The sequence below is a fragment of the Acomys russatus genome, chromosome 25, assembly GCF_903995435.1.
Source record: "Acomys russatus chromosome 25, mAcoRus1.1, whole genome shotgun sequence".
NCBI classification, from domain to species: Eukaryota; Metazoa; Chordata; class Mammalia; order Rodentia; family Muridae; genus Acomys; species Acomys russatus.
The window spans coordinates 18,567,428-18,587,572 of record NC_067161.1 but is presented as its reverse complement, the minus strand read 5'-3'; the positions used below and the strand labels follow the sequence as shown (position 1 = coordinate 18,587,572).

At 45.8% G+C, this 20,145-nt stretch overlaps 1 protein-coding gene across 12 annotated transcripts in view; it reads left to right on the top strand.

Annotated features, from left to right (window-relative positions):
* Tenm2 (teneurin transmembrane protein 2) overlaps positions 1-20,145 on the top strand; it is a 1,156,123-nt gene that overhangs the window by 1,076,366 nt on the left and 59,612 nt on the right. For all 12 annotated transcript variants that reach the window (XM_051167370.1, XM_051167369.1, XM_051167371.1 and 9 more), the window contains 4 exons: positions 8,825-9,035; positions 14,568-14,687; positions 17,837-18,098; positions 18,882-19,149. In XM_051167370.1, the coding sequence (XP_051023327.1) occupies positions 8,825-9,035; positions 14,568-14,687; positions 17,837-18,098; positions 18,882-19,149 (861 nt within the window). The remainder of the gene's footprint in view (positions 1-8,824; positions 9,036-14,567; positions 14,688-17,836; positions 18,099-18,881; positions 19,150-20,145) is intronic.

Below are 20,145 nucleotides of genomic sequence, written 5' to 3'. Positions count from 1 at the left end.
AAATGCAAATGGAACAATGCCCTTCTCTTGTGGAGAGCAGGAAATATCATTAAGAAGCGTCATTCATAGAGCTGTGTGTCAGGCCCCATCCTATAACTCCCTGCATGTCAAGGCAGTGATATGAACTTAGGTCCATTCTACAGACAGAGAAAGTGAGTTCGCATCTCCAGGGTTAAAGAACCAGTGAATAAAGGGACCAGCTTTGAAAGCCAAAAATGTTCTCATTCTGCAATCTGTGCTTATTTGGTTTTGTTTTTGTTTTTTCTGACTGGGACAAGAGCCAGTGCCACCATGAACAAGTTGGGGAAAGGCCAGGTGCTACATCTTTGTGAGTCTAAAGAGAGATTTCCTTGGACATTTCTAAAGAGCAGGCCAAAGCTAGCATATTAACTTGTAGGGTCACGCCATGTAAGCTCCCTGTCTCCCCATCTGGGTACTTAGCAATGTCGACCATTGTTTACCTACTCTTTATTCATTCAGAGTCAACCCAGATGCTAAGAGTTAATCTGGGATTTAAGAGCATGTTAGCTCCAATTCCAGGAGTCCCAAGAGGCTGGGCTGGGCCCTGCGTCTTAAAATACCAAGGAAGGGGACAGTCTGTGATGCACAATGAGTAAAGGAGCCAATCAGTGTGGCACAAGGGAAAGAACAGATACAGATGCTCCACGGTTGTGCCTTTGCGGCCCCTGCATGAACCTTCACTTAGGGGAAGAACTGAGGTGGTGAGGGTCAACCCTAACCCCACAGTCTTGGCCCCAGTGTGTTCTGGGTAGTAGTCATTTCTGTTCTGGCTCTGCAGGGTAATTAAAGGACATTGTCCTTGTCATCATTTGAGGGGAGCAGTATGGTTCCCATAAAGGGATCACATCTTCCCCAGGAGATAAGCTGACCATCACAGAGAATTGCCACCATTTGAGGTGCCAGCTCATCAACATGTACACAAATTTTCCATCTATTAGAACACAGATGTCCCTATGTCAGTCTTATTTCTGGTTTCCAGTGTGGCTGCAAATTCAGGTATGTTTGACAGGGTGAAACCCCCAAAGCTAACAAGATGCCTAATGGAGGCTTTCATGCAGCCTTTGCTTACCTTGTGGGCTCCAGTGAGGAGTCAATGCTTTTCAGCAAAAGTTTCTCAATGCCCATTGTACTACCTCTGCACATCAGCTTAGGACCTGGTGGCCAGCAGTTCCAAAGGGCCAAAGACAGCTTCTGTGGGTGGGAACAGTATTCCCTTTGCAATCCCATAGAGACTGAGTTGTCACAGCAATGTTCACTGCTAAGGGATTGCTTTTATGGACAGAAGACTGGGTAAAATATATTTATTTTATTTACCATGTCCTTCAGGATGACACTACCTGAGCTCAACTATCTTTCAGGGCAAAATCCATTCCATGGCTGCCATCTCCCTAATACTCCATGGGTAGAGGAGGCCTCAGCCTTTGTCAGGGCCCTTACCGACCACACGCTCCATGCCCTTCCTCCTTTGCATTTCCATTGCAGAACAAAGCACCAAAGTCCTCCTTGGCCCAGTTGAGTGCCTCGGCACTTCTTCCCACTGCTTTCTCATCACCTCCACATCATTAGCCCTGTGATTTCCTGGGTTTGTAACCCACACTACCTGCATTTTTCTTAAGGGGAATGAAAAATTGGCAAATATCAATCTCCATGTGGGTAAACAAACCATTTCTGCCCAGAAAATGCAAGAAAGATAAAAAAGAAATAGCAGTGATTCTGGTGCTCTTTGTGTGTGACCAGGTGTGCCCACTCTTATAAGCATCCTCAGTGTCTCATCTTGGCTAATCACCCGATATTCCTGTGAGATGCCATCATTATTACCACCGCTTTCTGAAATCGCCTGTATAGCTAGTTGGCTATAGTTGGACATGAGAAACAAAAATGTGTAGAATGCCCAGAAAGTTCCCCAGGGCCTTTCCCCAGCCAATGCCTCCCAGTGGAGGAGAGTATAATTTCTAACCTATCATAATTGATTGTGTCTGTTCTTGAGCATGCTGTCCGTAGATCCGTATGTACTCTTCAAAGCCCATGTTTTCAACCAATCCTCTACACAGCCTCCTGGCCCAAGGACTAGGAAAGATTAACTGATGATAGTGCATCCTTCCAATGCATTCTTTCAAGCCGTGCCTTGACAACAGTGGGTTTCAGTGTGAAAATCTGAGCTTTTTCAAACAGTGTACATTTATTTATTTTGTGTGTGTGTTCACATTCATGGAGATTAGAGGACAACATATGGAGGTTGGTTCTCTTCTTATATCCTATGGGTCCTGGGAACCGAACCGAGGTCATCAGGATGACAGCAGGTACCATTATCCACTAAGCGGCCTTGCCCATTCACAGTCTGAACTTTCCCCCAGGCTCCAACCAAGGCTGTAGATAGACATCCATGGAGTATCCATGGCACCTGCACTCAATCATTGAGGTCAATTTGTGCTACCTTGTGACAAAACTGAGAAAGGTAAACACAGGTGTTCCTCTGAAGCCTTTAATGCTTAAGAAAGCTGTGTAGTGTGTGCAGGTCAAAGAGGAAGGCACGTGTATACCAAGCTGTGGGAAACGCAAGATGCCACAAAACTGAACAAAAAGCTTCTAACCAGATTCTCCCAAAGCCCCCAATTTACAAAGATCAAAGAGGAAAAGAAGTGAAATAAGCATCATCACATCCTAGAGCCATCACTTTAAAAGATACAGGTCAAAGATACCAGCAGCCCCTTTTGGGCAAACAGGTAGACTACGTCTTTTACCAACTCTGAAATACTCAAATGTTGACTATGGCAGTTCCCCTGTGTACACAGGGCCGCTCGCCACAAACCAGAGCTCATCTTTATTGGTAAAGCATTCAAGAAGAGTTTGCACTGAAGTCTCTAGACTACACAGATGCCCCTTTTAAAATCTAGCAGAGCAAAATAGGTAGGGATTGGAGATAGCTGACGCAAGCCTACAGCCATAGCAGAAGGTGCATGTCAACTCAATGTGATGGTTTGAGTCTTACAGGTGAATGGGGGGGGGGGGGTTCTTGGCATCATGGCTCCAGGAATGAATTCCCAGACACTGTTTCTCATGTTCATCCCTTTTCAGATGCCCGTGTCAACTATACCAGTTCTTTCCCAAATGGAACAGTAGTCAGGCCCTCAAAAGTGATTGGCTCTCCTGGGTAACTAGCCACATACTGTCTCTTCTGACTTTCTTTAGTAAAGAAGCTATCATTGGCTGCAGTTTCCGAGATGGACTCAGCCTTCTGAGCTTCAGTTTCTTCCTCTATAGAATGTTGATGATGATAAAAATTCAGTCTCTGAGCGTTTGTGGTACCAGGCACAAGTCATTCCTCAGCATCCACAAATGGGGACACTTGGGGCCCCACAGATACCAAACCCCCCAAAAAGTATCGCATTTGCATAGTAGCCTCCTCCTATCTCCCTGAATCCTGCTCTGGGGTGTCCACCATTTTGACATTGCCATGTAATTTCATTTACAGAGTTCATCTTTGATAGTTTGGTGATCAAGTTACAAAAAAAAAAATTTTTTTTTTAATGTATGACTTTGTGTTGGGCCACAATTAGAGTTATCCCCATCTGCACAGAGCTCATGGGGAAGTGGTTAGACAGGCCTGCCAGAACATCTGGTGATGACATCTGTTACAATGTAAATGCTGTATACAGAGTAGTGGTGCTGTAATGGCTAGGGAACAGGAGACCATCTACATGGGCCTGGTCCAGACGTCACCACCGTAGGTGTGGCTTCATTTCTGTCTGAGTTTAGTTGAAGGCATGGATATAGACATCAGACCCAGATGATGTATCAGCTGATTTCATTCTCTTAACAACACTCTTAACAACACTTCTTTACATCATCACCGCCATCTCCACTCAGCGCATGACGAGATGAGAGGCCCAGGGCAGTTGACCATCCACAGGAGTTGAACAGTAGCCAATCTGAGGCTCAAACTCAAGTACCCAGTCTGATGTTTCAAGGTTGCATTACTCTTCTTTGCAAAGCTGCTGTGAAGATTCAACATTTTAAAAGGCGAAGATGCTGTGTCATCCATAGCATCTGTTTTCACTGGTAGTCACTCCTAGCCTGTCATTATTTGGAACACGGTAAACATGCCAAGATTTAACCAACCCAGGGTCCATCCTAATGAATGACTCCAAATATAAAGGGGTATTAACTTGATTTCTTTTCTTGTCCAGTTTTTATAAACAGAATGAGTTTAAAGTTTCAGTGAACTTCTGTTTATGGTAATACCTATAGTTGATTAAACATGTACTATATGGTAAAAGGATATTCTATACATCAAGCCCGTTGTTCTCTATCTCATAATGCTGCAGCATATACACTATAACTTCTTGTTGTTGTTCTTGTTGTTGTTGTTGTTGTTGTTGTTGTTAGAGTGAAGGTCTGGAACTTACTATGTAGACCAGGCTGGTCTCAAACAGAGATCTTCCTGCCTCTACCTCTTGAGTGCTGAGACTAGAGGTGTGTGCCACCCAGCCTGATAAAATTCAATTTTAAAGGCAAGTGAACTGAGCCTCAGCAAGGGTGTTCATCTTCCCAAGCTTGCACAGCTGGGAAGAGGCCACGGAAGATGAAATCCAACCACAAATCCATCTGACTCCACACAGCAGGTTCTTACCCCCAACTCTGTGTAGGGTGTGTGGCTGCCTCTGTTAGAACTTCTAAGGCAAAGAACTCACTTCATATCACTAGATTGTCATGGAAGATTCTCTCTGGTTTTCTTATCAAAAGTGATTTTTTTTTAAAGATTTGTTTATTTATTATTATGTATACAGTGCTCTGGCGGCATGTACACCTACAGGCCAGAAGAGGAAATTAGATCATATTATAGATGGCTGTGAGCCCTCGTGTGGTTGCTAGGAACTGACCTCAGGACCTCTGGAGGAGCAGTCAGTGCCCTTAACCTCTGAGCCATCTCTCCAGCCCTGTGATTTTTTTTTAAGTGTAAGGTCAATGTTGTAGTGTACAATTCAGTCCCAGCTCTTGAGAGGTGAAAAGGTGGGAAGATCAGGAATTCAAGGTCATCCTCAGCTACAAACAGAGTGTATTGTCAGCCAGTCTGGGTTACTCGAGACCCTAGATCAAAACAATAACAGAAAAGTTATTTTAAGAGCCTTAGTGGGCCTGGACTTAATTAAATTAATATTAAAATATAAATAAGTAAATGGGCTCATTCATGTTCCCAGAAAGATTCTTCATGCCCGCATTCCCCGGAAAATGCCAGTCCAATTATCATATGATCTATGTGCACGGAAAGATCAGGCAAAGCTGTGATTTAGCCTCAGTTCTGACAGAAAGCACCTAGAGTGGGCTCCACGGCCATGTGTCACAGAATGAGCTGAGGCAGATGGGGTATATGAGCAGATGTGTCAACACCACGGGACACCTGGGGAGTCTCACTTGCTGAGTCAGAATGCAGGTCTCATTGAGGGTCACTGCAAACCTCTCCCACCACCACCCCTCCCCTCCCCAGACACACACACACACACGAACACGCACACACACACACACACACACACACACACACACACACACATGCACACACCTAGCCAAGCAAATAAGTAGGAATATAAATAAATAAACAAGACAGTGTCATCAGAGGGCCTGCGGCTTCCTGCCCTGCTGGGTGGAGACGTCTTGGTCTCTCGGGTCCTGAACTGGCAATTCAGAGCGGTTTGATTGCCTGCTTGATTGTTTGCAAGATTGTCAGTGACAGGGTAATTTACTGAAGATTGCAATGTCAGACTCCATCCAAGGGGCTTGCTAGCATAAAGATGCGATTCTCGTGACTGACAGGCCACTGGGAGACTGGAGGGCCAATTTAAAGTTCATGGTGTCTTCAGAAAGTGTTGGGGGGCAGCAGCCAGTGATCACACAGCGTGAGGAGGTCATTACAGGCATAGTGTATGTAGCAAGCCTAATAACACCTAAACCCCCAAATACTGCAGGCATACGTAGCAGAGAAATGTAAATATGAGGCAAGAGATCATATTTTTTTTCCTTTGTACTCATCTTCTGCTTTTGCTGATGTGTTTAGGCCATCCCTTGCCAGACTGAGCTCTCAGACTTAAAAAAAAAAAAAAAAAAAGTATCAACAAAACAGGGGGAAATTGAAGGTAGTGGCCAGCCCAGAAAGAGTGACAGCCTGCCAGTTGGGGGGCAGAATGCTTGGTGCTTAATGGGAAAACTGTCTCCTGGTATTATTTCAACCAGATGCATACTCGTCGTCAAAGCTAAGTACTATGGGGTGGGTGGTAAATGGGCTTCCCAGCCCTTCCCAGCTGTAGGAGGGCAAGGCCACCAGAGATGGATGGAGCTCCTAATGGGAAGAGGCCAGCGACCTTAAAAGAAATCTACAGCGCTAACAACAGTGGTTTTCTTCTCACCTGAGAAGCTTCCAGGCTGCTGAATAGAAGTGCGGATCTCAGCGGGTTATTTTTAAAGCCTGAAGCAGGCGTTCTGTGTAGATTCCCTCTGTCTAGTGCAGCAGTCCACAGACCTGATGTTCATGGCAGAATTTGATGCAATTATTTTTTTTTCCTCCTTTTCTTCCTTGTTCTGCCAATGGCCCCTTGAATCCACACCGAACGATCGGACCGTGGACCCGGGCCTGTGTTCCTGGATCAGCCTGCTGCCAAGATGTTGTCCATCCTCCAGCACTGTTTCTAGAGCCTCCGCTTTCCTGGGGCTCTGGGGAGCCTCACATTCAGCCAGCACACAGGGCTGAGCCACTCAGAGCCTTAGTTCCAAAGTCTCTAAATTTACACTGTGCCTGCCTGCCCACCCTCCTGTGTCTGCGTTTCTAGGAAATTTTGTAAATCTAAATGTGTTATGAGGCCTACCAGCAGCATTTGCCCACGTGGAAAATGAGAGGCTAGTTTCAGTAATTTAAAGCAAAGCAAAACATGCAACCTCCTAATTTGTTTGTTTGCTAAAAAGAAAGTAATGCATTAAATTAATTGTACATTAATTGCTAAATTACAGAGGAACTTTGGTGAAATTACATATTTCAGTTTCATTAGTGAAACCAAAGGAAAAGGGGAATGCCAAAAAAAAAAAAAAAATTTTTACATTGTTGTGAATTTAAAAGCCCACAGCCAGGCCTCTGATTCAGCAATCCTGGACAAATGTTTGTCATACACAGCCCAGGATTGGACAGCACACTTTTATCATGTTAATTGTTCCCACCCAAAATGCCTTGCTATCCAATCCAAGAGGCTTCAGCGAAGTTACTGTCAAGCTCTCCTACCACCACATGCTCGATCGAAAAACTCATTCTGATAGGGAATTAAAAAAAAAAAAAAACCCTACCCTGAATACTCTGGTCCTCTGCCTTCTCTGATGTGTGAAGAATAGGGATACAGTCGTTTACTCATTCAACAAACATTTGTTAAGTGTTCTGTTCTCTGCTGGACACTGAGTGCAGCATAAACGCAGAAGTTAATAAGGCCCTGTTCATCTTTCACTGAGTTCTTTTCTCCACAGGGAGGCAAGCATAAAGACATAATTAATTCCCAAACAAGGAAGTTAGCGTCATCAACAATGGTTTCTAAAATATATTATCCATTACAGTCACCTGAGAATCATGCTTGAAGTGCAGATTCCAGGACGTGCCCCTGGAGACTGTCTATGGGGAGGGAGGCCTGAGGAAGGCCCTTGATCTTATCTGTGGGCATCTAACGCAAGCCATTCTTGGAGGACCTGGAGATGCCCAGGGCAGGAGCAAAGCCAATCAGTGCATAACAAAAAAAAAAAAAAAAAAAAATGGCTGTGGCTTACACCGTAGACATCTGTTTCCCATGGATGTCTAGAGTCAAGGCTTTGGGGGACTAAGTGTCCTTCTCAGTATCCCCCGAGGGAAGAAAGAGGGCTAGAAGACTTAGTGGGGTCTCCAACTAACAAGCTTTCAGGGCTTAGTTCCATCCTAAAGCCCCTTCTTATTGTGGTTTAGAATGTCAGTGTGTGAATGGGGGGGTGTGGGCACCCCTACACTGAGCTTTAAGGAGCCACTCATCTTGTCTGTTTCTCCCTTGTACTGTCAGCTCCTTCCAGACAGGTGCCATGACTCTGTGCTTACAGATCATTCCCAGCACATGGACAGCACTCCAATATGTGGGCCATGGTAGGATGGGGAATGAGAGGAGCCTAGGAAAGAGGCTAAAGAGTGGGAATCTAGGAAAAGTCAGTCACAGGGTCCTGCTCAGGAAGACAGAGTGGAAGTGGCTTCTTTTCCTGGTTACCACACAATGCTACTTCCACCCTTCCTTGAAGAGGTGGCACCCGTAGCATCTGGTTCTCCATCCTGCCAAGAGTTCCCTCCCTGGTTTAGGTGGAGAAGGGCTGGGACAGTTTTCTCCAAGGGAGAAAGGTTGACCGAATCCTACACCTTGCTTGGTGTACATAGACCCAATCCACACAGGCCCTTTGGAACAGTCTCTAGGCAAGTTTTATGCTGTGTTATTTAAAAGCAAGGTTCAGGGTTTTATTCCCGGTGACTCTGATAATATCTGCTTGTGGTAGTAAAAAGAAGGAATTTTAGAAAAATGTGCTAAAACAAATAAAGAGGCCCACACTAGAGAAACCACTGTTAAATATTTTCAGCTGTTTTCTTCCATTGTTTATCTTCTGGGTGTGGGGGAAGCTGTAGTTATCCAAGGCCTGCTGTGTGAAACCTGCCAGTCTAAGGCCCATAGGAAGGTTTATGGTAACCAACGCATTAGTGTCTCTCAGCATCTCCATGGGGCATGGTGCCACGCAGTGCTCTGACCTGGCTCTGTTTCTGTCCTTCCAGATGGCCTGGTGGACTGTCTGGACCCTGACTGTTGCCTGCAGTCAGCCTGTCAGAACAGTCTGCTCTGCCGGGGGTCCCGGGACCCCTTGGACATCATTCAGCAAGGCCAGACAGACTGGCCTGCAGTGAAGTCCTTCTATGATCGCATCAAGCTCTTAGCTGGCAAGGACAGCACCCACATCATTCCTGGAGACAACCCCTTCAATAGCAGGTAGGTGCCCCTTTGTCCCTGTGGGCCACTGAGGTCCCTACTCCTTTTTCTACTAGAGCAAGAGGAAGTTCTCTGTCTTCTCCATGGACTCATTTGCTGGAAACTGCCTCAGGGTGTTGAAGATGCTAAACTGCAGGATTGGACCACCTTCAGCCCTGTTGACTCTGATACCTGTTGATTCTGAGTTTTGAGATGATTTTTATGATCCGTTCTTTTATGACATTTTTGTCATTATCTAAACCCCTGGTTTTTTTTTTTTGTTGTTTTTTTTTAATGCCTCTGAGAGAGAGGCTTTTGTTTGAGCGTAACCGAACTAGTCGATTCGATGGAGTGTTTTTGAAAGCTGTTATTAACTTGATAGCATAACCTATCATTCGTGACATCTTACAGTCAACGTAATGCCAGTTGTAGGAATTTGTTGAGCACCTAGGATGATGCTATGTATGTTGTCTGTGGTGCTCACACAAGCCCCCATGTAGGATGCCCTGTAGTGCTCAGGGTGCAGGGCCCAAGCCTTTCTCCCCAAGTCTCGGAATTCTTCCCGGTTCATTTTTTTTTTTTAACTCTCGCTCGATAATCTGGAGTTTATGACTATTTGGAGGTCAAAAGTTGGATTTATATTGTAGTCCACTTGACCATCTAGTCACACCAGAGCAAGTCAGACCGGCAACCTGGAGAAGAAGACAAGAGGCAGGTTTGACAATAAGACACCATCCTGTCCCACCCCTTCTGTCCTCTAAACACTGTGTTCATGGGGGGGGGCATAAGAGGAGGACTAGAGGGGCAGGGGAGCCTTAGCTGCCATATATGATGACTCCCTAGCCAAATCCAGATGTCAGGCATATGCCACTGTGACAAAGGTTGCCATAGACTTTGGGGGGCACCCTACCCCATCTCTCTACTCTTTCACGTGAGAAAAATACATGCTGCTTACTGCTTCCTTCTTCAGTCCACCTCTAGGTTTGAGGAGCATGAGTCAGAAAGTGATGTCCCCTTCCAGTACCCTCTCATCCTGTCATCTCCCTTCTGACTTCTTTTGGGTTTGAGGTTTTGCTTTTTGACCTTTATTTTCCTTTTTTTTTTTTTTTTTAACAATTTTTTTTTTAATTTTGTTTTACATTTATATTTACTTTGGAGAGTGCCATAGCACATAGGTGGAGGTCAAAGGAGGACAAGTGTAGGAGTTGATTCTTGCCTGCCGAAAGATTGGTCCCAGGATCAAACTCGGGTGGCCAGGCTTGGTAATGAGCACCATTGCCTGCTGAGCCCTTTCAGACAGCCGTTATTTTACTTTTGATTGACATGTAATAATGGTGCCTAGTTATGGGGTACGGTGTGATATTTTGATCCGTATGTACATTGTATAATGATCAGAACAGGATGATTAAGATATCTCTCACCTTAAATAGTTACCATTTCTTTGTACTGAAAACATTTAAAATCTGTTTACCCCTTTCCAGGATGCAGTAGGCTGTGGTTCACCATAGCCACCCAACCCAACAATATACTAAAACACAGTACATGTCCACGAACTGTAACACCCTCCACCTCCTCTTGCTCTCCCACCCTCTGTCTTCACTCAGCTAGGCTCAAAAGTACCCATGGAAATAAGCTGTTCACTCCACTTCATCTCTCAGCAAGGTCAGGAGCCCCTACCTTCACAGGTGATACTATTGGAAGTCACCTCACCAAACTCTGGGGAAAAGGCATCATCCGGCTGGGACCAAGCCCCCATCCCTCCTTTGAGAGCTTAGAAGGTTGGGATGTAGAGCTGGGCAGAGGTACAGCCAATTCTGCAGCCCTGCAGACACCTACTGTAAAGCTACACAATCCCTGTTATGGGCATCTCTGTCCGTTTCTGTATTTGTCTGTGGTTATTCCAGACAGGGTCTCACTCACTCTAAAAGCCTGATTGGGCCAAGAGGAAGGAAGTCCAGACTAGCAAGAACTCCTTGACTGCAAGCCAGACTGGCCATGAACTCCTAGAAACCTTTCTGTCCTTCCTGCCCTAGTGCTGGAATTACAGGCACACACCATGACACATTGCCTTCGACAGCTCCTCTGAATGTGAGAGTTCTTCAGCAGGTCATCATAGGTTCAGATTTTACTAAACATAAATCAGAAAAAAATAAGTGATACTGTAGAAGAGATCATAACTCCAGTCTTCTGCTATTTCCCCCCTGAGCTCCTACCTAAGTCATACTAGGCACAAAAATCTCATCTTCATGAATAGCAAAATTAGCATAATATTAGTATATAACACGTAGTAATGTTAATATTTGTTCTAAGGGGGGAATGCCTCAAAAAGAGAGAGAAAGAAAGAAAGAGAGATAGGGGAGGAAGTGGGGGAGGAAGATAAAGACAGACAGACAGACACAGAAAGAGAGAGACAGAGACAGAGAGACAGAGACAGAGAGACGGGGGGGGGGGGGGGGGGGGGGGGAGGGAAGGAGGGAGGGAACGCACAAGCAGGCCAGCAGGCAGAGCAGAGCCAGGGAGATCTCTGTGAGATCAAGGCCAGCCTGGCCCACATAATGAGTTCCATGGGAGTCAGGACTGCATAGTAAAATGCTGTCTCAAAAACAAAGGAGAGGAGAGGAAAGGAAAAGAAAAGAAAAGAGAGGGAGGGACAGAGTCAGGCGCAAATCTCTGACCAAAATGAAAAGCTGTTTCCTGCTTGTTAAATCTTGGCTCTGAGGCAGTGCCAAGCGTGTGCTTCCTTTCCACTGTGAACACAATTCCTCTCAAGAAGACATGTGACCGGTTTGCACTCCACTCCACTGTAGCATCTTAGTGAGGGTCATGTAGCTTGCTTGGGCTGTAAACACTATTAATAACCTCAGTCTGTTTCCATGCTCTCCCTACTAAGCACTTCAGTGTCTCGCCTCAGCCAGATACTTACTGATACTCTCCTTTTCATATTTTTCTTTCCCCTCTGATACCATCTTAACCTTTCCACCATCAACTGCCACTTCCGGGGAGGCATCCTGGGGGGTGGGGGCAAGATACAGTGGAGTCAACAGAGACTCCAAAGATATGTGGGGGGGGGGGGCTGAAGCAGCACACAGACCTGAGAGGAGAACCCCTTTAGAGAAGGCTGTTTGGGAGTTTGATGAGGCAGCGCTCTCCGGCATCTCTGTGCAGATACATAATTCAGAAGGACAAAATAGTTCTCCAAGACACGGGGCGAAGTTCAGTAAGCATGTGAATCTCAGTGCATTATCGCCTGACAAATAACGAAGGACAGAGAGCTAGGAATAAAGAAGAACTTAATTCAAGACTTCTACAAAGGCGTTCCCCTGGATAATGGCAGACAAAAATAACTAAGATGCTTTGGCCCCACCACTATAATTTATGGAGCAGACCTCACTATCTAGATAATGTGATAATTGTTACACATCGATAATCATAAATAGAAATGAGCCGATAGCATGCCTTCGCTGAATCTTTTCTGCAAGCCGGCTGCCTAGAAACGATGGGGAGCCGGCAACAATGGGGAAATGGAAAAACGGAACGGGAGAGATCACATCTAGTCAGACCCCCTTTCCTTCCCTTTGGGCGTACCACAAAGCCTTATGCTATGGGGTGAATTTAAAAGAAATGGCAGTTATGGGGGAAAGAAGGGAGAAAAGCCGTGATGGGACACACTCCAATTTGGTTTTCACATCACGAGTGTTGTGTACCTTGTGGTCATCAATGTACACCGGCTGATTTTAAAATAGTGTCTAGTGAGGCCTTAAAAGGAATCTTACTTAGAGAAAATGGAATTGAACAAAAGAATTATTTTCATAAATTAGCTTTCCACTTTCAAAAGACCCTAGCACCGTGGTTGGAACCAGCTAGAAGTGGGACTCATTTGTTAGGCAGCCAGTGGCAGACAATTAGAGCTGTCGGTGGAGCAGTCTAAACACCCCCAGATCATCAAAGGGTTGGAGCTGAGCAGTGGGAGGTATTGCTAATAGGAAGAGGTGCTTGGAGAGCGCAGCCCTCCAGTTTTCAGGACACCTGGCCATGGCAAAGGAATCCTCTTCCTAAAATCTTTGACAAGATCCTGGCAAAGGGCAGGTCAGCTAGACTACCTAGTCCAGAAATTGGGAGTGTAGCCAGGAACCCGGGAGCCCCAAGAGCTGTCTGCTCTCCCCAAACTGGCCCTATTTCCAAGGCCATTTGGGGCAACTGAAAAACAAGTATGGTCAGTTCAGAGCAAATATAGATAGTCCTGCTTCTTCATGAAGACAAAAGAAAATTTTGGGAGAGGAGATACGCATTTCTCCAGCTTTTGAGATTTGTTTATATCAAAGGTTGAACATCCCTAATATGGAAAAATCCAAAACACTCCAAAACCCAACACCTGTCACACACCAGCCTAACACTCCAAACACAGAATCCCATCTCATGAAGCTGACTCATGCACAAAGTTATTAAAAAAAACAAACACTGCATCAAAGTACCTTCAGGGCAGGTTTATAAGATGTATATGAAACATACATGATTTGAATGTTTCGACTTGGGCCTTACCCCCAAGATAGCTCATTATGGGTATGCAGACATTCCAAAGACGGACAACAGAAGCACTTCTGGTCCTAAGTATCTTAGGAAGGCAAAGTCAAGCCATGTTGTAGCTACTCTTGGCTTTATAGGATTTCCCAGATAGCTGGAAATCATGATTATTGCGGAAATTCTACTTACTGTTATCTAGAGAGAAAAGAGTATTACATTAACACCAGAGAGAGGAGGAGGGTGGGATTTCAGCCACCCTTCTTCCCAAGACAGCAGGATTTTGATAGAAGAGAAATTTGTAAATGAATGCACTCAGATTTCAAAATATTCCTACTCCCTACTCCCCAGTATCTGCGATATTCTCTTTTCCTAAGGTTCTTGGGGTTTGTAAGAAATTTTGCTCTTTGAGGGTAGCAAAGCATGGTCTATATGTGTGGGGGGGGGGGGTTCTAGCAAACCTCTGTATGCTCCTCTACACTCCCTGGCAGCCCAGCCTCTAAGAGAAGTGTAAGATGGCCTTGCTCCAAAGCCAAATTAGGAAATGAGCAGCCAGATGGGGAAGCTCTCATCCGGGCATGATACTCTCTGTGCCAGGCCAAGGCTCATACGTGAGTGATGAGGAGCAGCCTGAAGCTCAAGCCAAACAGAGCCAAATGACATCAAGCAATGGAGCAAGGCCAAGGCTAAAGGAACGTGCCTAGGAGACTCCACTGCCCAGCCCAGGGACCAGGCGTCACTATCCAGGGATTTCTTCCCAGAATGTCCTTGTTCTTGTGCTTAGGCAAAAGAAAGCATTGGGATATCACCCTTTGGCCCACACCTCTCTATGAGGTAGCCTGTGTGTAGCCAGCATCCATTGTTGAACATCTTCTCCCAGTCTTGGTACCAGGCAAGAGTAAGGAAGCAGCCGCAGCAGGGAAGGAAAACACAGCAAGCCTTTTGCTTCTGTTTCCATGTGTGTTTCTCACACACCCATGTTTGTTTGTTTGTTTTTCCTCTCTTTCTCTCTCTCTCTCTCTCTCTCTCTCTCAGCCTGGTTTCTCTGATCCGAGGCCAAGTGGTGACCACAGATGGTACCCCTTTGGTGGGTGTGAATGTGTCTTTTGTCAAGTACCCAAAATACGGCTACACCATCACTCGCCAGGATGGCACGTAAGTAGCTCTGTGGGAGCCGTACCTACCTAGTACCAAGTAGCACGCTTGCATGCAAAAAGAGTGGCAGTATTGTTGGCTTGGAACCAAGTAGTTTCTTCCGGTGCACTGGAACGGCCACTGGCCCAGACCTCAAGGGAAGACTTCCAGAACATGTCATAGCTGTGAGTGTGACATTCTAAGCAGAAAACAAACAGAGAAGCCAGTGCTCCAAGGTAGCTGACAACCACCACCCTTCTTTTCCCGTGTCAGGTAACTGCCACTCCTTGTGAAACTCAGGGGGGGCATGGATAGGATTCCAGAAAAAGGAAGGGAAGGTAGCTTTTAGAAGCTAACTCCTATTTTAAATCAAAGGCAGTGCAGGGTGACAGGGATCCACACGACACAGTGTCCCGCGGCGCTTCCCTTCTGCTTTCATCTGCGGCTTTAAGAGTTGTGTTATTTTCGCTACAGTTTTGAGGGGGTGGGCTGTAATCAGAGAAGTCTAATTAAGTACATTTAGCAGTCACCCTGCTGTGTGAAAGAGGCGACCTTCCCCTATTATCTTTTGATTGGGAACACGCACCCGTTCAGTCCCCACGAAGATGAAAGCTCCGTGGCTTCCTAAATCCACTGGGCATAGAGTCAAAAGTTACAAGAAAAAGAAAAGACATCGGTAGAAAGGGCAAAACACCCGCTCTGGACTGAACACACACACACACACACACACACACACACACACACACACATGCACACACACACATGCACACACACACCACGTTCTCTTCCAAAGAAAGTGTCACTGTAAATGTAAAGCTCTGGGAAATCACAGCTGCTTCATGGAGATAGAACTGATTTCTTTTCCCCTCTCCAAGAAAGAGTCTAGCCTTCTTTTCAATGTGTTAAGGCAGCCCACCCTCAGTAGTTTTAAAAGAAAACTAACAGCCCTCGCATCCCTACACTGAAGCTCCAAGAGCCCACTGACTATCGACCTCTGAGTGGTGACGTCTCTCGTCCCCCTAATGAACACACTATGAGACACTCCCAGGCTGAACAATGCAGAACTCTGTAGCATGACCCTGGCAGTGGCATGGCCCACTGGGAATCAGGGCTTACTGCTGCTACCCTGAATTGCAAGAGACTGTTGTACTGTCCAGGAAGTGATGACAATTCAAAAGCCACTAACTAGCGAATGTGTGCTACCTTCATGTCTTTGAAAAACTGCAAAGTAGTCAAATCATTGGCAGTGTGAGGTTATCTGCATTCGTTAGATGTCTGGTGTCTCATGCACTCACCTCTTCCCCAGATGTGGCGGAAGTACTAGGATTGTGCCCTAGGCAGAGGGCCTTTGGCTCTTTTTACCCTTAGAGGCCAACATTTTTTTATATATATAGCTCAGGCTGGCCTCAAATTTGTGACATTCTCCTTCCTTAGTCTTAGGGGGTTAGGATTAATCGTGTACCACCATGCCTGACTTTTTTGTTTGAGGGGCTTTTATTTGCTTGCATGCTTGCTTGCTTGCTTGCTCGCTTGCTCTCTTGCTTGCTTGTTTTGATGTGAGTTTTTATGGTACTGGAGATCAAACGCCAGGCTTCATACATGCTGGGCAAGCATTCTACCACTGAGCTATATCTCTAGCTCCTTCAATTGTTTTTATTTTTGTTTTTGAGACAGGGTCTTCCTGAATAGCCCAGTCTGGCCTTAAACTTGCAGCAAGCCTTCTCCTCTCTTCACCCTTTCAAGTACTTCCTGACTACTTATATCTCAAATCCACCTCCCACCTCATCTTTCCAGGCCTACGTCCCAGCTCTTCAGATTTCTCGGGCTGCAAAGCAATAACAGTGCCAAGATAAATCTGTGATTAAACCCTAGAAATTACACATCCTTAGAGTTGTGGTATGGACCACTAACTTTCATGTTGACTCTTTCGTGCCACCAGGAACAGCCAGGAGCCGTATTGTTTTGAGCTAGTGGTACTGGTACTGGCACTGGTATTGGTATTGGGGTTGTTGTTTTAGATACGATCTCACTGTGTAGCCCAGGCTTGCCTATAACTAGAAATACGACTGCCACCGCTTGCAAATTACCAAGATTGCAAGTGTGCTCCAAAACTTTTGACTCCCTTGTGTATCAAATGCAAAACTATCTCCAGCATCAGGGGATAGCCAGCAAGCACATAAACAAATTAACTCCAGGGCAAACAGTTGCTCTCTGCATGTTCCAGTATGTGCCTTAATATTCCTGTTTACCCTATCCATTCATTATATATCGCTAAAAAAAAAAAAAAAAAAAAAAAAAAAATCACCAAACCTGGGACCAAAGTAGGGTGAGACACACGGTCTGTGAGTTTGCATTCAGTATATTATCACTGAGATGTTACTATGGCACAGCATAGTAGAGAGTCTGGAGTGAGCAAGACAGAAACACTACTGCCCGGACACACATGAGAGTCCAGTGGAGTGCAGCTTAAAGTCAGGGTGCATCTCTGCGCAAGCTTTCTCCCTTTCCCTAAACCAAGGAGAGCTACCCCAGCTTAACTCTACAGGCAGCACGTCTCCGTCTAGCTCTTGAGGTACAAGCAGGGATGTGGTTGGAGAAGCACTGCCTATATCTCTGAGAGCATAGTGGAATTAGGTTGGCAGCATGCACTCACAAGCCCTGCCTACATCCTATGAATGACTGTAACCCGGCTAGTGCCGAACATGTCTCTCAGTCTTAGCACTGAATGCTCTATTCCAGGATCGAGTAGCAGTTTCTTCAAAGTGCCAGATAGTGAATCATTTAGGCTTGGCTGCCTGTGTGGCTTCTGTGACCATGACTCAGCTCTGTCCTCATGGCAAGAATACAGCCATGGAGGACACATAAGCTAATGAGTGCCAATCACACATAGTTACCAGTTCTCAAAACAGGTGGCAGGCTGGATTTAGCTTATCCCCTACCCTGTACTTATACGCGTATTGCATTCTCTGCTACAGTGTCCTGGTCAATACCATCAATCCCACTTGATAGGTGAATGGTGGGTGAATTTGATAGGCTCAAAAAGGGCTGGTAACTTGCCTCGATCCACATAACCAGCAGCTTGCAGGATAGCTCATTTACCTCCCGACCTCTTAGCAAGGAGGGCGAAGGTGAATCTACCCTTCTTATCAGCCCTATTGACCCCTCTCCAGGTTCGACCTGATTGCCAATGGGGGTGCCGCTTTGACTCTGCACTTCGAGCGGGCCCCTTTCATGAGCCAGGAGCGCACAGTGTGGCTGCCATGGAACAGTTTCTATGCCATGGACACCCTGGTAATGAAGACCGAGGAGAACTCCATCCCCAGCTGTGACCTCAGTGGCTTTGTCCGGCCAGATCCCATCATCATCTCCTCCCCTCTGTCCACCTTCTTCAGCGCTTCCCCAGCAGCGAACCCCATTGTGCCTGAGACCCAGGTAGGCACGAGTTCCAGAGCATGGGAAATTCTCTCCATGCGTCCCAAGCCAAACCCGTCAGGCCAACTTTCTCCCATCATCTCTGTTGATTAGCCATTAGCCAGGAACTAATATTATAGGCAAGACACCAAATGTAGAATTTATAGCCACTGCAGATGACAGTTTGAGTCCCTCCTGGACATTTGGAATATTTGCGGATAGTTGCTCAAGACTTTGGCAGCCAGGAGAGCTTTTAATAAAATAAAAACAACCAACATATGTGCAGCCCACCTACAAATTGCTTTTTGGTCCTGTTAGTCACAGAGATACATGATAAGAGGTGCTTTAATGATCTACATCAGTGTTAGGACAGAGGGCATATTACATTACTGCCTCCCTGTTGCTTTATACCGATTGTCACTGAAAGTTGCAGGTTCATATAATTATAGCCTCTCGTGGCCTCCTTGCATGCAGCTAGCAATAAAGCCTGCTGTTCTTATTTACATCTTTTACCAACAGTGAGGGGCTTTTTTTTTTTTTTTTTTTTTTTGAGAAACACTACAGTGACCAAGAATAATTATTAATCCAAAAATCATAACCTCAGTCCCTTCACTCCATGGCATAGGATGGAGTTTAGGCTGGTTTTCTTTTCTTCTCTCTCAGCCGTGAGAAGGGGTTCATACACCCACAGAAGGTATGATGCTTCGGCGAGGGAGGCAGCTCACAGCCGTGCTGGCTTGCAAACAGCTAACCTGCCAGGGTGTGTTTGATGTAGCAGATCCTACCATGTGTTTCCCCCTGCAGGTTCTTCATGAAGAAATTGAGCTCCCTGGTTCCAACGTGAAGCTCCGGTATCTCAGCTCTAGAACCGCAGGCTACAAGTCGCTGCTGAAGATCACCATGACCCAGTCCACGGTACCCTTGAACCTCATCAGGGTTCACTTGATGGTTGCTGTAGAGGGTCACCTCTTCCAGAAGTCATTCCAGGCCTCTCCCAACCTGGCCTACACATTCATCTGGGACAAGACGGATGCTTATGGCCAACGGGTTTATGGGCTATCGGATGCTGTTGGTAGGTGTTAGTTTCAACCACTTTTCATTCATGGCCTTGGCTATATCTCTATGTATTCCAAGCATTCTTCTAGTAAATAAAGGCACAATGGTCAATAAGACAGACAAGATCTCTCTTGCAGGGATCTTCCATTCCAGGGGAGGACCAAGATAAAAAAGACTGACTAGATCAGGAAACATAATGCTGTGATAAGTGCTAGTAATAAAGAAAATAATAAATGGCACATACTGAGTGGAAGGGCAGCTATGGATAAACAGTCAGGGGGAGTTCCTCGGGAACTGGTGTTTAGTTGAAGACGTGAATGACCAACAGGAACCATGCGGGAATCAGAAAAAGGGTACTCCAGACACAGAAGAGTTGGGGAGAGACAATGGTTAGAATGTGGTGATCAAAGTAGACAAATAGCGAGAGGTGGGCAGGGGTAGGTTCACAATCGAGAGAGCAAACTTACAAAAGGTTGTGAATATACCTCGAGAATAAGAAAACAGAGCTTGAGGAGATCTGGGAACCACGCTGCCTGTTTCCAGGCTTTTTGGGGGGGGGCTGCCTACCCTCAGGAAAGATGGGCCCCAGGGCAAGGTCCTTTGGTTATGAAAGTTTGAGCTGTGCTATCTGCCTAGCTTCTTCCTATTTTTAGCTAACTTGTATTTTCTCCATCCCCACACTTAATGATTCTCAAGGACCGTGTACAACACGGCCAAAGGAAAAGACCAGAAAACTCGGAAATGTTCACTGGGAATGGCAGTGTTTATCAGGCAGCCACTTTGTGCAGAGGGCATTGTGACAAATCCTTCAGTAACCACTCAATGGCCCAAGTAGACCTTATTACAAACTTCATGGCACTGCTGAGGTTGAGGGGGCGGGGATTAAATTTTCCAATGACAATACAACAAGCAGGTTACAGGTACTCAAGATAAGCCCCAGAAGTCAGCTTCATCAATCAGTGGTGTCAGTAACTAAAGCAAGAGAGTTAGTGAGGCCCCTCATGCATTTAAT